General features: G+C 39.0%; 1 protein-coding gene across 2 annotated transcripts in view; it reads right to left on the bottom strand.

Moving 5' to 3' along the window:
• LOC133572810 (cGMP-inhibited 3',5'-cyclic phosphodiesterase 3A-like) overlaps nt 1–23360 on the bottom strand; it is a 143974-nt gene that overhangs the window by 31289 nt on the left and 89325 nt on the right. The window contains exons 3-12 of one of the 2 annotated variants that reach the window (XM_061925837.2): nt 18820–18965; nt 18639–18754; nt 15276–15522; nt 11811–11887; nt 9760–9956; nt 5811–5939; nt 5602–5713; nt 3302–3409; nt 3027–3226; nt 893–1096 (exon numbers count right to left, since the gene is read on the bottom strand). In XM_061925837.2, coding sequence (XP_061781821.2) covers nt 893–1096; nt 3027–3226; nt 3302–3409; nt 5602–5713; nt 5811–5939; nt 9760–9956; nt 11811–11887; nt 15276–15522; nt 18639–18754; nt 18820–18965 — 1536 coding nt within the window. Of the gene's footprint in view, nt 1–892; nt 1097–3026; nt 3410–5601; nt 5714–5810; nt 5940–9759; nt 9957–11810; nt 11888–15275; nt 15523–18638; nt 18755–18819; nt 18966–23360 lie in introns of both variants that reach the window. The other variant, XM_072911970.1, reaches the window with a different exon arrangement.

Genomic DNA, 23360 nt, shown 5'->3' with positions numbered 1-23360 from the left:
CTCCCTCCATCAGTGTGTGAATGTGTGTGTGAATGGGTAAATGTGGAAGTAGTGTCAAAGCACTTTGAGTACCTTGAAGGTAGAAAAGCGCTATACAAGTACAACCCATTTATCATTTATTTATATATGTATATGTATATGTATATGTATATATATATATATATATATATATATATATATATATATATATATATATATATATTAAAAAAAATATATATATATATATACATATATACATATTGTCATGTCTGTGTGATCATGTTTTGTTTGGCCATGTGCTTTTTTGGATTTTGTCAGTTCCTGTTTTTTCACTCCCCGTTTTGTTTCCATGACAACCCATTAGTTTTCACCTGTCCTCATGTCACACACCTGATTCATTTGTACTCACGCACCTGTTGTTAATCATGTCTGTATTATTTAAGCTTTTCATTTTCTGTTGGTCGGCCTGTCGACATCACATGCACTCTTGACACACTCCTGACACAAGTTTTGTTGATTAATGCCACAGTTAGTGTCTTTTGTTTTTTTGTCCATAGTTCTGCCTTTGTGCGAGTTTTTGTTTTTATAGCCAAGTTTTGTACTTCCGCCCTTGTGCGCACCTTTTGTTTATTCCTTTTTTGAGTGTTAAAATTGAATATGTATTCACCTTCACGCCGTGTCCGGTCCAAATCCTTTGCACCTCGGGAAATCAATCCACGCCAAAGTCCAAGTATTGACACATATATATATACATATATACATATATAAATACATATATATATTCATATATATATATATATATATATATATACATACAGTATATTGCTTAGGGGGTGCGTCTCAATACATAAATGACGTTCCATTGGCGTATTTATGAATATTTTCCAATAAAAGATGGAGGATGTTTGTTTACCTTGACGTTAAACTCAGCCAGGAAGTCAAAATGCTTTTTGAGGTCGGTGGCCAAGATGGCTTCGATGACGAGGAAGCGGAAGCGCTTGAACTCCACATGCTCCAGGTTGACCAGGAAGTTGTACTCCGGGCGGGACATGAAGAGGTTCCACGCCGAAGCGGCGTGGTGGTTTTCCAGGACCGAGCGGTCGTTGTAAAGAAGAGCCTGCAGGGGACAGAAGCTTAGCAGTTTGATTGGAGAGCTAGCTTCCGCAGCTAGTGGGTCCATGGCAATGACTTCTGTTTTGTCTGATCAGCTGTTTTACTGCCTTGTTACAGGTATGTAAATAAACATTTACAGAATATTTCTGTGTAAACACAACATATATATCTGCGGCTAATATATGGAAAATATTTTTTTTCTTCCAAAATTTAGTGGGTGTGGTTTATATAACTGTGCGCTCTATAGTCCGGAAAAGGCGGTAATTTTACTTGATCAAACCTTTTCTAATAATACGTGATTTCTGCTGACATCGTATCGGATAATATCAAGGATCCATATCGTTATTGTGTCAAAAGTGATTTGGATATTTATTTTTTGGTAACAAAAACATGTTTGGAATATCTTGTTGCAAAATGAGATACCTGTAAAGTTTTGAATTGTACGATTTTTTCCCTTTTTGTTCAGTCAAAATTGAAGGAATTGACCAATTTAGTGGGTGTGGTTTGTATAACGGTGCGCTCTATAGTCCGGGAAACGCGGTAATTTTACTTGATCAAACCTTCTCTAATAATACGTGTGTGGAGGGGGGGCGTGGTCGGCGCGGCCTCCTGCGGGAATGCAGTGTGTATGGCCCGGCTTCGAAGCCCAGCTGACAGCTGAGTAGATTACCCAGCTGGGACTGATTATCTAATCACCAAGAGAGAGGAAAGACGGACACACGTGACTCGTCTACCGAGCTCAAGAAGATCTATCGGCCCCAGGAGAACCCCCTCCCCCACACACAAGGAGCCCTTTACAACGTGATTTCTGCTGACATCGTATTGGATAATATCAAGGATCCATATCGTTATTGTGTCAAAAGTGATTTAGATATTTATTTTTTGGTAACAAAAACATGTTTGGAATATCTTGTTGCAAAATGAGATACATGTAAAGTTTTGAATTGTACGACTTTTCCCTTTTTGTTCAGTCAAAATTAAAGGAATTGACCAATTTACTGGGTGTGGTTTGTATAACGGTGCACTTTATAGTCGAGGAAACGCGGTAATTTTACTTGATCAAACCTTTTCTAATAATACGTGTGTGGAGGGGGGCGTGGTCAGCGCGGCCTCCTGCGGGAATGGAGTGTGTATGGCCCGGCTTCGAAGCCCAGCTGACAGGTGAGTAGATTACCCAGCTGGGGCTGATTATCTAATCACCAAGAGAGAGGAAAGACGAACACACGTGACTCGTCTACTGAGCTCAAAAAGATCTATCGGCCCCAGGAGAACCCCCCCCCCCCCCCCCCCCCCACACGAGGAAACATTTAAAACGTGATTTCTGCTCGTATCGGATAATATCAAGGATCTATATCGTTATTGTGTCAAAAGTGATTTAGATATTTATTTTTTGGTAACAAAAACATGTTTGGAATATCTTGTTGCAAAATGAGATACCTATAAAGTTTTGAATTGTACGACTTTTCCCTTTTTGTTCAGTCAAAATTGAAGGAATTGACCAATTTACTGGGTGTGGTTTGTATAACGGTGCACTTTATAGTCGAGGAAACGCGGTAATTTTACTTGATCAAACCTTTTCTAATAATACGTGTGTGGAGGGGGGCGTGGTCGGCGCGGCCTCCTGTTGGAATGGAGTGTGTTTGGCCAGGCTTCGAAGCCCAGCTGACAGCTGAGTAGATTACCCAGCTGGGGCTGGGTAATCTAGGATCCATATCGTTATTGTATCGGAAGTGATTTGGATATTTATTTTTTTGGTAAGAAAAACATGTTTGGAATATCTTGTTGCAAAATGAGATGCCTATACATTTTTGAATTGTACGATTTTTCCGTTTTTCTTCAGTCAAAATTGAAGGAATTGGCCAATAACGATGTTGTTGACAGATTGAAAGATGCTTCCTGTGTGGATATGAATTCATACACATTTTTTTTGTTACCTGCGGCGCACTGGTGGCTACTAGAAAGGCGTTGGTTCTTCCCGGGTGGTCGTAGTCGTGCATGGCGGCGGCCACGTACAACGCCATCAGCTCCAGGCCCGGGATGAGGGCGGACAAGGAGCCGTAGCCTTCCTCCGGCGCGGCGCTCATCTTAGATGACAGAAAGGCGGCGGCACCGGGGGTCATGCCGTTCGCCGAGTCTACAGTGAGGAAGACGGGAGTTTGAGGAAGAGTAACACACGGAAGGGACAACAAAAAAAAGAAGGTTTCCTCGCCGTTGTATTTGCCGTTTTCAGTCAGGGGCGGGGGCAGGCCGGGCACGGGCTGCGTTGTGAGGTACCAGACGGCGTGCAGCACATCAGTGGCGTGGATCCTGTTGTGATCTGACAAGACCAGCAGAGGGCAGTAGAAGCATGATGATGTGTACTTCACAGTCACTGCTAATTGTATTATAGAGCTGCCTGTACAACATCCATCCATCCATTTTCTACCGCTTATTCCCTTCGGGGTCGCGGGGGGCGCTGGAGCCTATCTCAGCTGCATTCGGGCGGAAGGCGGTGTACACCCTGGACAAGTCGCCACCTCATCGCAGGGCCAACACAGATAGACAGACAACATTCACACTCACATTCACACACTAGGGACCATTTAGTGTTGCCAATCAACCTGCCTGTACAGCAAATATATGTTGATATTATGGGATACAGTTTCGTTGATATCAAAACATTGTGAAGTGACACCAGCAATCATCAGTCAGGTGTTCACTCAAATGGTTTGACGCAGTGTAAGGAAAAGGCCATTTGTTTAATCTGCAATGAGACAGATTATATATATATATATATATATATATATATATATATATATATATATATATATATACATCTGCAATGAGACAGATTATATATATATATATATATACATATATATATATATATTAGAGATGCGTGGATAGGCAATTATTTCATCCGCAACCGCATCAGAAAGTCGTCAACCATCCGCCATCCACCCGATGTAACATTTGATCAGAACCGCACCCGCCCGCACCCGCCCGTTGTTATATATCTAATATAGACGATGCAAGGCATTAGTGAGGTTATAAAGCTTTTGCCTGTTAAAGAAAAAAGACTGATCCAATGCAGCACAGACATTCGCGTGCCACGCTGTCACGACCCAGACGCACACCAGTGCGCAATCATATGGGAGCCGCGCTGAGCGCACCTCCAAGCGCGTCTCGCTGCCGGCGACGGCCGGGTATGGGCCCGACGCTCCAGCGCCATCCATTTTCAGGGCTAGTTGATTCGGCAGGTGGGTTGTTACACACTCCTTAGCGGGTTCCGACTTCCATGGCCACCGTCCTGCTGTCTATATCAACCAGGGTGAGCCCCACCCCTTTCGTGAGCGCACTGCGCGCGGAGTGACCCCTGTTACGCGCCCCCGGCAACAGGGGTGGCGGGCAGGTAAGCTGCGCGGGCACAGCGCGCGGAGTGACCCCTGTTACGAGCCCCCGGCCACGGGGGTGGCGGGCAGGTAAGCTGCTTACCTGCTGCGCGTGACGCCGGCCGCGGCGAAGGCGGACGAGGCGGGGTGTAGGTACGGTGGGCGCGGTGGTGACCCTGGACGTGCGTCGGGCCCTTCTCGCGGATCGCCTCAGCTACGGCTCCCGGTGGGGCCCTCTCGGGGGAAGTGGCCTCGGTCCCGGACCCCGGCGAGGCGTCCCTTCTACGCTCCGTAAAAGTGTCCATCTCTTTTTTTTTTTTTCTTCTGTTGTGGCATATGCAGCAGGTGCCTGCTCGTTTTTCGTATGTGGGTAACAACATTTAACTATGTATATATATTTCCGAATTGGTTTAACTGCCACCCGCCTGAATCTATTTAAAATCTAATTTTTTTTTATTTCAACCGCCCGACCCGACCCAACCCGCGGATAAAATCTAATTTTTTAAAATTTCATCCGCCCGATCCGCGGATAATCCGCGGACTTCGCGGTTGTGCCCGCAAACCGCGCATCTCTAATATATATATATATATATATATATATATATATATATATATATATATATATATATATATATATATATATATAAAAATGGCTTTTTCCTTACACTGAACAAAAAAAAGTAATATGTCCACTGATGTTTACAAACTCTACACTCTGGGTCTATTTTATGTTCCCCCAATGATTTCGACATCCCCCCCACCCCTAAAAAACATTTAAAAAAACACGTTTTTTTTTAAACTTGGGACTGCTCCAAACAATGGGAGACCGGGCTTTCTTCTCCGCCGCTCCCAGTCTGTGGAACGCTCTCCCTGACCACCTGAGGGCACCACAGACTGTGAACGCTTTTAAAAAAGGCTTAAAAACCCTTCTTTTTAAAAAAGCCTTTTTTTAGATATATGTGTGCTAGTTCTAGCTATTAGACTGTTCTATTTTTTTTTTAGGTTGTTTGCTCAATGTAAAGTGCTTTTACAAATAAAATGTATTATTATTATTATTATTATTACCCGCGGGCCGTAGTTTGGGGACCCCCGCTTTAATGCAAAAGGAATGAAAACAATGCTGGCGGTATCCACTCACAGGGGATGTCTCTGTATCCGTTCTCCAAAGCGTGAAAGTAGTTCATGAACTCTGCCAAAGGAATCTTGAAGGTCTCAAACAGGCCCGAATCTTCGAAGAGCTTGTAGGACACCTGGAAGGTCATCACACACAGAGACCTCAGCTTTGAGCCAACAACTTCTCACTTATGACGATTGGTCCGTAAAATAAAATGAAGGTTCAGTACTCACCTGGCTGAGGATGCAGCCTGTCTTGCCGTGAGTCTTCTCCACTAAACTGAAAATGGGAAAATTCCAAATGTCGAGTTGACTCATGAGAGGATCCATCAGCAGGGGCTCCGGAGCCAACATGAGCTTGTCCTGTGGGTGGGGGGACAACATGACACCAGCGATACACTTCATATTACAAAACATTATATATGTATATTTTTAACATGTTCACGTTTTCTCAACTTGGGCCAAAAAAATAATATATAAATTTTTTTGTTGAACATTTTTTTTATTTTGATAATTTAATGGATGAATGATTTGGCCTAAAATCTATATCGCAACATGAATGAATGATCTATGGCCCCGAAAATAACAAAAAACAAGCAAACTGGGCGGTAAAAAATAAATTAAAAAAACAAAAAATGGGCGGTAAAAAATAAACAAAAAAAAAATCAAAATTTACGACCAATAAAAAACGCAATAAACGGGGACGGAAATTTGACCGGGCAAATATAAACTAAACTAAACACAGGCGGAAAGCAATAATCGATAAAATAACAAAAAACAAGCAAACTGGGCGTTAAAAAAAAAAAAAAAAAAAAAGGGCGGTAAAAAATAAACAAAAAAATCCAAATTTACGACCAATAAAAACGCAATAAACGGGGAAGGAAATTTGACCCGGCAAATATAAACTAAACAAAACACAGGCGGAAAGCGATAATCGATAAAATAACAAAAAACAAGCAAACTGGGCGGTAAAAAAATAAATAACAAAACAAAAAATGGGCAGTAAAAAATAAACAAAAAATCAAAATTTACGACCAATAAAAACGCAATAAATGGGGACGGACATTAAATTTGACCTGGCAAATATAAACTAAACAAAACACAGGCGGACAGCGATGATCGATAAAATAACAAAAAACAAGCAAACTGGGCGGTAAAAAATAAATAAAAAAAACAAAAAATGGGCGGTAAAAAATAAACAAAAAAAAATCAAAATTTACGACCAAAAAAAACGCAATAAATGGGGACGGACATTAAATTTGACCTGGCAAATATAAACTAAACAAAACACAGGCGGAAAGTGATGATCGATAAAATAACAAAAAACAAGCAAACTGGGCGGTAAAAAATAAATAAAAAAACAAAAAATGGGCGGTAAAAAATAAACAAAAAAAAAATCTAAATTTACGACCAATAAAAACGCAATAAACGGGGACGGAAATTTAACCCGGCAAATATAAACTAAACAAAACACAGGCAGAAAGCGATAATCGATAAAATAACAAAAAACAAGCAAACTGGGCGGTAAAAAAATAAATAAAAAAACAAAAATTAGGCGGTAAAAAATAAACAAAAACCAAAAAAATCTAAATTTACGACCAATAAAAATGCAATAAACGGGGACGGAAATTTGACCCGGCAAATATAAACTAAACAAAACACAGGCGGAGAGCGATAATCACTAAAATAACAAAAAACAAGCAAACTGGCCGGTAAAAAACAAATAAAAAAACAAAAAATGGGCAGTGAAAAATAAACAAAAAAACAAAAAAATCTAAATTCACGACCAATAAAAATGCAATAAACAGGGACGGAAATTTGACCCGGCAAATATAAACTAAACAAAACACAGGCGGAAAGCGATAATTGATAAAATAACAAAAAACAAGCAAACTTGGCGGTAAAAAATAAATAAAAAAACGAAAAATGGGCGGTAAAAAATAAAAAAAAAATCTAAATTTTAGACCAATAAAAACGCAATAAACAGGGGCGGAAGTTTGACCCGGCAAATATAAACTAAACTAAACACAGGCAGAACGCAATAATCGATAAAATAACAAAAACAAGCAAACTGGGCGGTAAACAATAAATAAAAAAACAAAAAATGGGCAGTAAAAAATAAACAAAAAAATCTAAATTTACGACCAATAAAAACGCAATAAACGGGGACGGAAATTTGACCCGGCAAATATAAACTAAACAAAACACAGGCGGAAAGCGATAATCGATAAAATAACAAAAAACAAGCAAACTGGGCGGTAAAAAATAAATTAAAAAAACAAAAATGGGCGGTAAAAGATAAACAAAAAAAATCTACATTTACGACCAATAAAAACGCAATAAACGGGGATGGAAATTTGACCCGGCAAAATATAAACTAAACAAAACACAGGCGGAAAGCGATGATCGATAAAATAACAAAAAAACAAGCAAACTGGGTGGTAAAAAAATAAATAAAAAAACAAAAATTAGGCGGTAAAAAATAAACAAAAACCAAAAAATCAAAATTTACGACCAATAAAAATGCAATGAACGGGGACGGAAATTTGACCCGGCAAATATAAACTAAACAAAACACAGGCGGAGAGCGATAATCAATAAAATAACAAAAAACAAGCAAATTGGCGGGTAAAAAAAAAAAAAGGGCAGTAAAAAATAAACAAAAAAACAAAAAAATCTAAATTTACGACCAATAAAAATGCAATAAACGGGGACGGAAATTTGACCCGGCAAATATAAACTAAACTAAACACAGGCGGAAAGCGATAATCGATAAAATAACAAAAAGCAAGCAAACTGGGCGGTAAAAAATAAATAAAAAAACGAAAAATGGGCGGTAAAAAATAAATAAAAAAATCTTAATTTACGACCAATAAAAACGCAATAAACAGGGGTGGAAGTTTGACCCGGCAAATACAGACCAAACAAAACACAGGCGGAACGCGATAATCGATAAAATAACAAAAACAAGCAGACTGGGCGGTAAAAAATAAATAAAAAACAAAAAATGGGCAGTAAAAAATAAACAAAAAAACAAAAAAATCTAAATTTACGACCAATAAAAAAGCAATAAACGGGGGCGGAAGTTTGACCCGGCAAATACAGACCAAACAAAACACAGGCGGAAAGCGATGATCGATAAAATAACAAAAAACAAGCAAACTGGGTGGTAAAAAATAAATAAAAAAACAAAAAATGGGCAGTAAAAAATAAACAAAAAAACAAAAAAACAAAATCAAAATTTACGACCAATAAAAACGCAATAAACAGGGACGGAAATTTGACCCGGCAAATATAAACTAAACAAAACACAGGCGGCAAGCGATAATCGATAAAATAGCAAAAAACAAGCAAACTGGGCGGTAAAAAATTAATTAAAAAAACAAAAATGGGCGGTAAAAGATAAACAAAAAAATCTAAATTTACGACCAATAAAAACGCAATAAACGGGGACGGAAATTTGTCCCGGCAAATATAAACTAAACAAAACACAGGCGGAAAGCGATAATCAATAAAATAACAAAAAACAAGCAAACTGGGCGGTAAAAAAATAAATAACAAAACAAAAAATGGACGGTAAAAAATAAACAAAAAATCAAAATTTACGACCAATAAAAAGGCAATAAACGGAGACAGAAATTAAATTTGATCTGGCAAATATAAACTAAACAAAACACAGGCGGAAAGCGATAATCGATAAGATAACAAAAAACAAGCAAACAGGGCGGTAAAAAATAAATTAAAAAAAAAAAAAATAGGCGGTAAAAAATAAACAAAAAAAATCTAAATTTACGACCAATAAAAATGCAATAAACCTGGGACGGAAATTTGACCCGGCAAATATAAACTAAACAAAACACAGGCGGAAAGCGATAATCGATAAAATAACAAAAAACAAGGAAACTGGGCGGTAAAAAATTAATAAAAAACCCGCGTCCAAGAGTCCTTTCTGATTTCAATGCACAAAAAGTGCCTTAACGCCAACACTGTATGTATATATATATATATATATATATATATATATGGTTACTTTATATGCAGTCGGCCAAATTTTTGAAGCCCAATGCGGCCCCCAGTCAAAAAGTTTGGACACCCCTGCAGCCACAGCCGCCTGCTGGACGTGACCGCATGCATCATGACAATAAAGTTTGAACTGAATTGAAAAGAAAAGCAGTCTGCTGACCTCGGGCGATGGCAGGAGGGGGTGCAGGACGATGCCCTCGGCCACGTACTCCCTGCAACCTTCCCTCGCCTCGGACGGCTTCTTGCCGGCGTCCGCCTCTTCCTCGTTCTGTGCAAAGTCGCTGCTGTCACTGTGGTTGGTCTCGTAGGTGCTGTCGTACGTGCTGTCGTAGTCCGATGAGATGATCGCACGCTCATCTGCGGTGGACGTATAATGTTAGCACGTAACATTAGCATGCTAACTTTTTTTTTTTTAGCCAGTTTTACAGTCGTATACTTCAGAGTCATATAACTTGGTACTTAAAAAATATGTTAATGTTACTTTTTACAAAACCCAAAACCAGTGAAGTTGGCACGTTGTGTAAATGGTAAATAAAAACAGAATACAATGATTTGCAAATCCTTCTCAACTTATATTCAATTGAATAGACTGCAAAGACAAGATATTTAATGTTCCAACTGGTAAACATATTGTTTTTGTTGTTGCAAATAATCATTAACTTAGAATTTAATGGCAGCAACACATTGCAAAAAAGTTGTCTTGACCCGAGATCTACAAAGCGGAGAGGAAGCAGGACCTGACCCCCCTCCAGGCACCTTTTCTTTGAACTGCCTTGTGACCAAAGGCAGCGGCTGTTTACGACCCCCCTCCCTTTAAAAAAAGCTGTTGCCATGTAATCAGGGAAAGTCCAAATAAAAGAGGAGGCGTACAATCTTTCGTCAGAAACGTTTCTCCTCAATGAGCTAAATGTAATTCTGTCTCTGTTTAATTCCTTGCTTCTTGTCTGTTTAATAGATGTCATCAGTGTTTGAACCTGACAGATTTATTTCCCATTCTGGCTTGATGTACAGCTTAAGTTGTTCAACAGTCCGGGGGTCTCCGTTGTGGTATTTTAGGCTTCATAATGCGCCACACATTTTCAATGGGAGACAGGTCTGGACTACGGGCAGGCCAGTCTAGTACCCGCACTCTTTTACTGTGAAGCCACGCTTGTTGTAACACGTGGCTTGGCATTCTCTTGCTGAAATAAGCAGGGGCGTCCATGAAAAAGACATTGCTTGGATGGCAACAATGTTACTCCAAAACTTGTATGTACCTTTCAGCATTAATGGTGCCTTCACAGATGTGTAAGTTATTCATGCCTTGGGCACTAATACACCCCCACTTTGCGCCTATAACAATCCGGATCGTTCTTTTTTTGTTCCGGAGGACACAACGTCCACAGTTTCCAAAAACAATTTGAAATGTGGACTCGTCAGACCACAGAACACTTTTACACTTTACATCAGTCCATCTTAGATAAACTCGGGCCCAACGAAGCCGGTGGAGTTTCTGGGTGTTGTTGATAAATGGCTTTGGCTTTGCATATTAGAGATTTAACTTGCACTTACAGATGTAGCGACCAACTGTAGTTACTGACAGTGGTTTTCTGAAGTGTTCCTGAGCCCATGTGGTGATATCCTTTACACACTGATGTCGTTTTTTTTGATGCAGTACCGCCTGTCCGTAATATCATGGCTTACGTGCAGTGATTTCTCCAGATTCTCTGAAACCATTTGATGATATTACGGACCGTAGATGGTGAAATCCCTAAATTCCTTGCAATAGCTGGTTGAGAAATGTCGTTCTTAAACTGTTGGACAATTTGCTCACGCATTTGTTGACAAAGTGGTGACCCTCGCCCCGTCCTAGTTTGTGAATGACTGAGCATTTCATGGAAGCTGCTTTTAAACTGAATCATGGCACCCGCCTGTTCCCAATTAGCCTGTTCACCTGTGGGATGTTCCAAATAAGTGTTTCATGAGCGTTCTTCAACTTTCTCGGTCTTTTTTGCCACTTGTGCCAGCTTTTTTGAAACATGTTGCAGGCATCAAATTCCAAATGAGCTAATATTTGCAAAAAATTTCAGTTTTCCAGTTCGAACATTAAGTATCTTGTCTTTGCAGTCTATTCAATTAGATATAGGTTTATTTAGTATTTACACAACGTGCCAACTTCACTGGTTTTGGGGTTTGTAAAAAGCAGGGCCTTGGAATGTCTGTGGTTCGTACCTGGACGGGGTATTCTCTCCATCTTGACAATAGATTCCACGCCATGGTTGAGTCGGTGGTTGAAGGGCCTGCCGCAGCTGATGAGAGGAAAGAGCAGAGACTCCATTGAGAGGATGCATGTTATTCCACTCAGATCAGTTTATGATTACTGACTCATTTCCTGTCCTTCCAATGCAGATACAACAAGTGAGTCATTTCCTCATTTACAGTGTGTTCGTGCCTTTCATCTTCACCAAGAGTAACTGTTGTGTTTCACCACATTATATAACAGCTTCACAACCTTGTCCATGTCGTTTTATCATGTTTGTTTTAGGCAACTCAGACGACGCGATTGCTTCTCAACCAACTTGCCACGTGTCAAACAGTATTACGCAATATGAAGAAGGCCTGTGCCTTTAAATGAGCCAATATTATCGATCCGAATTCGGTTCCAATACAGACAGCAACCGAATTTCGTTGTATCAATTCGCATACAATAAAAACAGTGCCATATTTTTTATTTTATTATTATTTTATTTTTATTTTTATTTATATCTTTATTTTGTTTTTTATATTTTAATTTTTTTTCCCAATTAAATAATTAATTATAATGTTTTATATATTTATAAATTTTTATGTTTACACCTTTGTTGCACAGTTGCAGACTAAACACTGGCTCACGTAAACAATCACTAGAGAAAAAAAAGTGTCTCGGGGCCGGCATATCTATATATATATATATATATATATATATATATATATATATATATATATATATATATATATATATATATATATATATATATACATATACATATACGTATATGTATATATATATATATATATATATATATATATATATACATATACATATATACATACATATACACATACATACATATACACATACATATATATATACATATACATATATATATATATATATGTAGATATGAATATGTATATATATACACACACATATGTATACATATATATACACACACACATATACATACATACATATATACATAATATATATATATGCATATATATATATATATATATATACACATATATATGTAAGCTGTGAAAATCTATATACATACATACATGTATATACGTACATATATACATATTAAGTTAACATATATACATATATACACATATACATACACATGTATATATATACAGTATATATATACAAACATATGTAAACATATATACAAATATACATACACTTATATAAACACATACATACATATATGTATATATACATATATAAGCATACATACATATATACATATATATACACACACATACATACATATATGTATATATACATATATATACGCATACATAAAGGAAACAAAGTTTGTACACCCCTGGCTTAGAGTATAAACACTTTGTGGGGCGAAACGTAGCACCATCAATGAAAAATTAAATAATGTATAGCCTGACCATTTTATTTGCTTTTTATTTTATTTTTCAAGTGTTATCCCTCGCAAATATTTGTTTATTTAGTTTTTTGTCTTCTTTCCTTGTGTTTGTGTGTAAAATACATGGATATTATTTGAAATGTTAAATGTCTGTATTATACCGTTAGTGAAATAAAGTGAGGAAAATAAAAACTATTGGGCTTCCTGGAAAAAGCTACTTCCTAGTTAGACGACAGAGTACCGCCATCTACTGTTTAGAAAGTGCAACTGCATTGGGAATGAGCGGGGTCTCCATGCCAAGGATAGTATCAGTATAAGTACAAACCCCGTTTCCATATGAGTAGGGAAATTGTGTTGGATGTAAATATAAATGGAATACAATGATTTGCAAATCATTTTCAACCCATATTCAGTTGAATATGCTACAAAGACAACATATTTGATGTTCAAACTGATAAACTTTTTTTTTTTTCCGCAAATAATCATTAACTTTAGAATTTGATGCCAGCAACACGTGACAAAGAAGTTGGGAAAGGTGGCAATAAATACTGATAAAGTTGAGGAATGCTCATCAAACACTTATTTGGAACATCCCACAGGTGAACAGGCAAATTGGGAACAGGTGGGTGCCATGATTGGGTATAAAAGTAGATTCCATGAAATGCTCAGTCATTCACAAACAAGGATGGGGTGAGGGTCACCACTTTGTCAACAAATGCGTGAGCAAATTGTTGAACAGTTTAAGAAAAACCTTTCTCAACCAGCTATTGCAAGGAATTTAGGGATTTCACCATCTACGGTCCGTAATATCATCAAAGGGTTCAGAGAATCTGGAGAAATCACTGCACGTAAGCAGCTAAGCCCGTGACCTTCGATCTCTCAGGCTGTACTGCATCAACAAGCGACATCAGTGTGTAAAGGATATCACCACATGGGCTCAGGAACACTTCAGAAACCCACTGTCAGTAACTACAGTTGGTCGCTACATCTGTAAGTGCAAGTTAAAACTCTCCTATGCAAGGCGAAAACCGTTTATCAACAACACCCAGAAACGCCGTCGGCTTTGCTGGGCCTGAGCTCATCTAAGATGGACTGATACAAAGTGGAAAAGTGTTCTGTGGTCTAACGAGTCCACATTTCAAATTGTTTTTGGAAACTGTGGACGTCGTGTACTCCGGACCAAAGAGGAAAAGAACCATCCGGATTGTTCTAGGCGCAAAGTTGAAAAACCAGCATCTGTGATGGTATGGGGGTGTATTAGTGCCCAAGACATGGGTAACTTACACATCTGTGAAGGCGCCATTAATGCTGAAAGGTACATACAGGTTTTGGAGCAACATATGTTGCCATCCAAGCAACGTTACCATGGACGCCCCTGCTTATTTCAGCAAGACAATGCCAAGCCACGTGTTACATCAACGTGGCTTCATAGTAAAAGAGTGTGGGTACTAGACTGGCCTGCCTGCAGTCCAGACCTGTCTCTCATTGAAAATGTGTGGCGCATTATGAAGCCTAAAATACCACAACGGAGACCCCCGGACTGTTGAACAACTTAAGCTGTACATCAAGCAAGAATGGGAAAGAATTCCACCTGAGAAGCTTAAAAAATGTGTCTCCTCAGTTCCCAAACGTTTACTGAGTGTTGTTAAAAGGAAAGGCCATGTAACACAGTGGTGAACATGCCCTTTCCCAACTACTTTGGCACGTGTTGCAGCCATGAAATTCGAAGTTAATTATTATTTGCAAAAAAAAAAAAAAAGTATGAGTTTGAACATCCAATATCTTGTCTTTGTAGAGCATTCAATTGGATATGGGTTGAAAATGATTTGCAAATCATTGTATTCCGTTTATATTTACATCTAACACAATTTCCCAACTCATATGGAAACGGGGTTTGTATATATCTTTAGATCGATATTTTCAAATATTTTATTTGTCGTTTTTGTTATCGTTTACAAACTCAGGAAATAATTCCCTGGATACAGTCTCCCGGTCTAGATGATCACTCTGTGCATGAGCTACTGATGTGCTCATGAGCAATGCATCAAACCTGCTGCAGAGCGACGGAGGCCGCCAGTGAGGAGTGGTGGAGCCGGGCGCGCTCTGGCTGTGAGTTAAGGCTCGGTGGCGGCTCTTGGAGACGTCACAGCCCGGGGTCTGCTCCGCCGGCGTCACCCCCACCAGCTCAGGAAGCTGCACCGAGCACGTCTTGACGGTGGGGCTGGAGGCTGGCGTGCCCTGGGCGGGAGGGGACGGGCACGGCGAGCCCAGCGGGGATATGCTGGAGGGGACGAAGCCTGGAGGAGAGACGGGAGATTTGGGACTATACGGACAAAAGCATCGGAACACTTACGATATCAATAATTATAAAGCTTGCAAGTACACTCGTCCCCCATTTATTGTCGCTAATTGGTTCCAGAACACATTTCCGCAAAGTAGGATTATTAGTAATAAATCAATCAATCAATGTTTATTTATATAGTCCTAAATCTGTCACGACTTGGACTATGGCGTGGTTTGTTCTCCCGTGGTGCAAATGAACATTTGGACCAGACATGGCGTGAAGGTGAAGACATTATTTATTTTACACTAACAAAAGAACAAAAAGCGCGCTCAAGGCGGAAGTACAAACTTGACTAACGAAACAAAAAGACTTGCACGTGGGCAAAAAACTGTGAACAATTAAACAAAAAAACACTAACTGTGGCATTAATAGAAAAAAACTTACTTGGACAAGGCATGAAGTGCGCAGAGGTAGACAGAGTATGAATGCGGGAAGTCAGGGGTATGATGCGGGGATGTCGTCAGGACGAACAACAGAAAATGAATGAACTTAAATACTATGGACATGATTAGTGAAAGCAGGTGCGTGACTCAAAACGTGAAACAGGTGCGTGACGTGACAGGTGAAAACTAATGGTTGCTATGGTGACAAACAAGAATGCACAATGAGTCCAAACGTGGAACAGGTGAAACTAATGGGTAATCATGCAAACAAGACAAGGGAGTGAAAAGCCAGAAACTAAACAAAACATGACTTAAAACAAAACATGATTACACAGACATGACAAAATCACAAGTGTCTCAAATGAAAATATTTAATTTATTACTAATAATCCTACTTCAGGAGAAAATTAAAAGACAAAGCTGACACAAAGTTTTGTCTTTAAATTGATATCAAATCTATTTTTAGCTTTTATTTTTCATAGAAATGTATGAAAATGGCCCCCTGCGTACTTTGCCCTTGGTGGTTAAAGTTTGGACACCACCGATTTAGTGTACAAACCCCAAAACCAGTGAAGTTGGCACGTTGTATAAACCGTAAATAAAAACAGAATTTGCAAATCCTTTTCAACTTATATTCAATTGAATAGACTGCAAAGACAAGATACCTAATGTTTGAACTGGTAAACGTTGTTATTTTGTGCAAATATTAGCTCATTTGGAATTTGATGCCTGCAACATGTTTCAAAAAAGCTGGCACAAGTGGCAAAAAAGACTGAGAAAGTTGAGGAATGCTCATCAAAACACTTATTTGGAACATCCCACAGGTGAACGGACTATTTGGGAACAGGTGGGTGCCATGATTGGGTATAAAAGCAGCTCCCATGAAATGCTCAGTCATTCACAAACAAGGACGGGGCGAGGGTCACCACTTTGTGAACAAATGCGTGAGCAAATTGTCCAACAGTTTAAGAACAACATTTCTCAACCAGCTATTGCAAGGAATTTAGGGATTTCACCATCTACGGTCGGTAATTACATCAAAAGGTTCAGAGAATATGGAGAAATCACTGCACGTAAGCAGCATGCCCGTGACCTTGGGTCCCTCAAGCGGTACTGCATCAAAAAAAACGATATCAGTGTGTAAAGGATATCACCACATGGGCTCAGGGACACTTCAGAAAACCACTGTCAGTAACTACAGTTGGTCGCTACATCTGTAAGTGCAAGTTTAAAAACTCTACTATGCAAAGCCAAAGCCATTTATCAACAACACCCAGAAACTCCGCTGGCTTCGTTGGGCCCGAGCTCATCGAAGATGGACTGATGTAAAGTGTAAAAGTGTTCTGTGGTCTGACGAGTCCACATTTCAAATTGTTTTTGGAAACTGTGGACGTCGTCTCCTCCGGACCAAAGAGGAAAAGAACCATCCAGACTGTTCTAGGCGCACATTGAAAAGCCAGCATGTGTGATGGTATGGGGGTGTATTAGTGCCCAAGACATGGGTAATGTTGGAATAATTGTTTGTAAGTTATCACAAAAGAAACGTTGTATTATGAATGCTGTCTTTCGAGGCCTAACAAGAGGAAGAAGGCTCGTGAAACGCCACTGTGATTTCAACACGAACAGATGGCAGGATCTGCTCAACTTCCAGAGGAACTCTCTTTGAAGTGTTAAACGAACTCTCTCTGAAGTATTTCACAAACTCTCTTCCAACTGTTTGGTGACCGAGGTCAACGCTATTTACGACCCGCTGCCCTCTTGAAGTCCCTGTGGTCAGGAGACGGGAGGGGTTATCCATTGTCCTCCAACACCTGCCCCAGCTGGATCCAGGAAGAGCCCAAGCCCGAGAAATCCCACTTCTTGGTCTTCAAAGCGACCGAAAACAATGACTGTTTTACATACTCCCCATTCCTGCTGTGACATGTGTTGGTGCGTGAACATTGAACATCTGAAATAAAAGAGGAGACGAAAACCTTATTTGTCAGAGCGTGGTGCAGGACTGTACAGAGAGTGCAGTGGCCATGTCTTTCCTCAATATTGAGTCCAAATTGAATTCTGTCTCTGTTTGATTCCTTGCCTTTTGTCTTGTTTAATAGATGTCCTCAGTGTTTGAACGTGACATCTTACTTACACATCTGTGAAGGCACCATTAATGCTGAAAGGTACATACATGTTTTGGAGCAACATATGTTGCCATCCAAGCAACGTCTTTTTCATGGACGCCCCTGCTTATTTCAGCAAGACAATGCCAAGCCACATGTTACAACAGCGTGGCTTCATAGTAAAAGAGTGCGGGTACTTGGCTGGCCTGCCTGTAGTCCAGACCTGTCTCCCGTTGAAAATGTGTGGCGCATTATGAAGCCTAAAATACCACAACGGAGACTGTTGAACAACTTAAGCTGTACATCAAGCAAGAATGGGGAAGAACTCCACCTGAAAAGCTTCAAAAATGTGTCTCCTCAGTTCCCAAACGTTAACAGAGTGTTGTTAAAAGGAAAGGCCATGTAACACAGTGGTAAAAATGCCCCTGTGCCAACTTTTTTGAATATAAGTTGAGAAGGATTTGCAAATCATTGTATTCTGGTTTTATTTACCATTTACACAACGTGCCAACTTCACTGGTTTTGGGGTTTGTATTTACCCAACAATCTACAGAGTGTCATTAATTAAAAATGTAATCCCCCACCTGGTCTTCCCAGCGGTTTGCTGCAGAAGTGGTTGAGGGTGATGGAGGCGGCGCAGGAGGCGGACATGGAGCGGCTCTTGCAGATGGTGGTCATGACGGAGTTCCTCCATGATTCCCTGCAGCGTGCAGGACAGCGGTGAGGTGAGCAGGACTATTACCGCGACCGTGACGTCGCCTTTACCCGTCTGTGGTGTACTTGATGCTGGCGGAGCGGTCCCTCCGTACGGGTCCGGGCTCGATGGCGGGCAGTCCGGTGGCCGAGGTGGTGGTGGTCCACGTGGACGAGATTCTCCGCAGCAATCCCGGGGGAAGACTCCGCCTCAGACGCTGCCAATGAAAGAAAAAGATGAAGGCGTGGATCTATGGGCGCCATGAATCAATTATTGATGCGTCTTTATTTCATCTTTATGCACGTACGCCTCCTCCTCCTCCTCCTCCTCCTCCTCCTCCTCCTGCTGACTGTGCAGTAACCGAGGGTTTGCTGATTGGAGGACATTTTGCTTTTAACTTGGAATACAATAAGCCTTTGGTGTTGGCTGATACTGCCATCCAATATGATATCAGCACGAACCAAACATACTTTTATTACATTTACAGTATTGAGATGTTGACTGACTGTCCAAGTTAACGTGCTGCAGGATGGCTTGTATCGGACATTTTGGATGCAAGACGATATCATCCGATACTGGATCGATATCGGATACCAATATCAGATTGGCACATATGTATATACATATATATATACATATACACATACACATACAGTACATACATACATATATATATATATATATATATATATATGTATATGTATATGTATATGTATATATAATGTGTATATATGTATATATAATGTGTATATATATATATATATATACACACATATATACTTTAGGTCAGGAAAAAACACAGAGGCTATTTCATCCTTACAAGCCTGTTTTGCAGGTTTCCCTGCTCTTCAGGGGATTTTATAATTAAATACAATACAATAATAATATATTTGTATGTGCGTGTGTGTATATATGTGTGTGTACGTTAGGTCAGGAAAAAACACAGAGGCTATTTCATCCCTACAAGCCTGTTTCGCAGTTTTCCTGCTCTTCAGGGGATCTCATAATTAAATACGATACAATAAAATCCCCTGAAGAGCAGGGAAACCTGCGAAAACAGGTTTGTAGGGATGAAATAGCCATTGTGTTGTTTCCTGACCGAACGTGCACACATATACACACACATACATATAAATATATATATATATATATATATATATATGTATATATATTTATATATATATATATATATATATATATATATTTATGTATGTATGTGTATATATATATATATATATATATATATATATATATATATATGTATATATATATATATACATATATATATATATATATGTATATATATATATATATATATATATATATATATATACACACATACATACATTCGAGAGGAGCCACTTTTTTCCTACGCTTATAAAACGGTGCGGATTATTTGTGGATGTTTCTTCGATGCTAGCAATAATACAAGTAGTTTAAAAAACAAAAAAAAACAGGCAATTACACCGAAAAGGTGTGTTAGTTTGTGCTATGCCGCCATCTTTTGGAGGAGTCTGAGGGGTGAAAAATGCGCTTCCTCTTTCTTGCCTTGAACCGGAAGTATAACCGTCCATAGCGTTTCTGCTCGAAATGATTCTTCATTCATCACTCCAAGCGACGTTTGTAAGTTTTACAATACAACTAAAACAATTCTTACTTACTAAACCGTCCCATGTGTGACGTCTGTCGGAGTGTTTTCATGCATATTTGTACGTGCCAGCGTAATGTAAACAAGCGAGCGTCGCTAGCATTAGCTGATATGCTAACACGTTAACATGTGTCCGTGTTAGAATTATTAACTTATAATGGCATTCTTTTTGTATTGTTTCACTTTTTTAAATTCACTGACTGGAGAGCTAGCTTCCTTAGCTCGCGGGTCCATGACGATGACTTCCGTTTTGTTTGATCAGCCGTTTTACTGCCTTTTGGAAACAATTAAGGTATGTAAATAAAAAATGTTTTTATATTTCTGTGTAAAAAAACTCATTTCATAACATACATGTCTGTAGATTATTTTAAATATGAAAAAAAAATGTTTTTTTAAATTTAGTGAGTGCGGCTTATATACCGGTGCGCTCTATAGTCCGTAAAATACGGTAATTACGGTATTAGAAAACCAACAAAGAAAACACAATGACGCTAACAACACTGCCTCCCCTGTGAGTCGTTGCTAGCACATTTAATATCAACTTCATCCCCCTCAGCGAGCAGGAAGGCGCTCCACATCGGCGTGCACTCAGGCGCTGTTAAAGCTGCTTTCTTGGCATGGGTCATTTTCGGCCCGCATCACACGCTTTATTTCCTTTCTCTAAAGCGAGCGCACACATTTGGAAACAGGGGCCTTGTAAAACATTAAAAAGCCCTCCAGAGGCGTGCGCAGCATTACATTACGCCAGCACAGGGTTGACGCATGCATATTGAACGTACACTGCAAGAAAAAACATAAATATATATTTTTAAACGGTTATTGTCCTTCCTGGGTCCCTCCATCAAAGTTCTGATGTTTGGGATGGGTACCGTTCACGATACGGTACCAATTTTCGGTACTTAACGTAAGTGTGTATGAATAAATGTTAATTGTTCCATAATAAAATTACATTTTATAATGTAACATTTAAAAAACATTATTATTATTATAATTATTCCACCTTACAATGCAGTTGCACTTCCAAGACATTAGATGGCAGCACTGTGTAAGCCAGACCTAGGCAAATTAAGGCCCGGGGGCCACATGCGGCCCGTTATGCTTTTTAATCTGGCCCGTCGGACATTCCCAAATATTTTTTTAAGTTTTTTTAAATGGAAAGTGTAGCTGCTATTATGATGTGTAGTGATGTTTTCAAATTAGCGTACGTCTTGAACTATACAAAGTATTTCAATGGTTGGAATCTGCGCTTTTGCATGATATACTAGTTACTATGGTAATCTAATTAGTTACTATGGTGATCTAATTAGTTACTATTGTGATGTACATCACAGCAGCTCAGACGAGGCACCAAGCAGTGTGGGTGGGGAGCGTTTCCACAGAACGTTTCCAGAGCGGCCAGCTTGAAATTCGGGTGTCAGGGACAGACGAGGAAAGAGATTTTTACAACAAAGTTCTATAACTTAGTGATATATCAGATATATCCGATTGTAGGTGGGGTTTTTTTAACCCTTCGCGTTCATATTTCGCTGTGTTTGTTGCATTTTTGTTGCGTTTCGCTTGATTGTAAAATATGTCGATGGAGGTGGGTGGTGTGACGTTCATATGTTGTCAATATTCAGTGTTTTATCGTTGATAGTTAATATTGTAAATCCCACATTCTTTATTTTCATGTACATTCTGGGTGTCTCATTCAGTACAAAAAAATTTAAAATTCCATTCCGTTTTTTAAGGCGGTCTGTCATAACGTTTTTAGCATTCAATCAGACATTATTGTGAGGTTTTGTATTAGTGTTCCTAAAAATAGGACCCAAGCACACATATTGTACAGCAGATTTTCACAGCTTACATATATATATATATATATATATATATATATATATATATATATATATATATATATATATATATATATGTGTGTGTGTGTGTGTGTATATATATGAATACATATGTGTATATATATAAAAAATGTGTCTGGGGGCCGGTATATATATATATATATATATATATATATATATATATATATATATATATATATATATATATATATATATATATGTATATATATATATATATGTATGTGTGGGAAAAAAATCACAAGACTACTTCATCTCCTTACAAACATCAGTTGTTTACCAATCTAAGGTAACACGCAAGGACATTAACACATCCGACACATATGTAGGATTAACCGAGGGAGAGTTTAAAACCAGATGGAACAATCACAAGGCTTCTTTCAGGAACCAAAACCTGCGGAATACCACAGAACTCAGCAAACACATTTGGGACCTCAAAGACAATAATGTTGAATATTCAATAACATGGCAAATTCTTGCATCCAGCACACCTTACAATAGTGGTAGTAAAAGATGCAACCTATGCTTAAAAGAGAAACTGTTTATTATATACCGTCCAGACCTGTCATCCCTCAACAAGCGCAGCGAAATTGTATCAGCATGCCGCCACAGACGGAAACACCTCCTAGGTAACACATGAGCCAATCACCACGCCCCTACGCCAGCCTGTACCTACCCACTCTGTGCCCTATATAAACCATGGTATGTGAATGCTTCCATTAAAATCTCCTGATGATTGAGGGAACCCCTCATGAAACAGGCCTGTAAGAGATGAAGTAGTCTTGTGATTTTTTTCCCACACATACATATATTGCGCTCTACTACGGTATCGAGCACTATTTTTTGGATAACCTTATTAAGACATATATATATATATATATACATGTATATATATATATATATAATATATATATGTGAGGATGTCGTTGTGGCTTGTGCATAGATAGATAGATAGATAGATAGATATACCGGCCCCCAGACACATTTTTTTCTCTAAATTTGGCCCCCCGAGTCAAAATATTTGCCCATGCCTGGTATAAACTATGTTGTCAACAAGGAAGTAGCTTTTTCCATGAAGCTGAGTGTGTTATGTTTCGCCCTACAAAAGTAT

The sequence above is a fragment of the Nerophis lumbriciformis genome, linkage group LG30 (genome assembly GCF_033978685.3).
Source record: "Nerophis lumbriciformis linkage group LG30, RoL_Nlum_v2.1, whole genome shotgun sequence".
Taxonomy (NCBI): domain Eukaryota; kingdom Metazoa; phylum Chordata; class Actinopteri; order Syngnathiformes; family Syngnathidae; genus Nerophis; species Nerophis lumbriciformis.
Note: the sequence above shows the minus strand (reverse complement) of the source record. Positions and strands in the feature narration are given on the sequence as shown.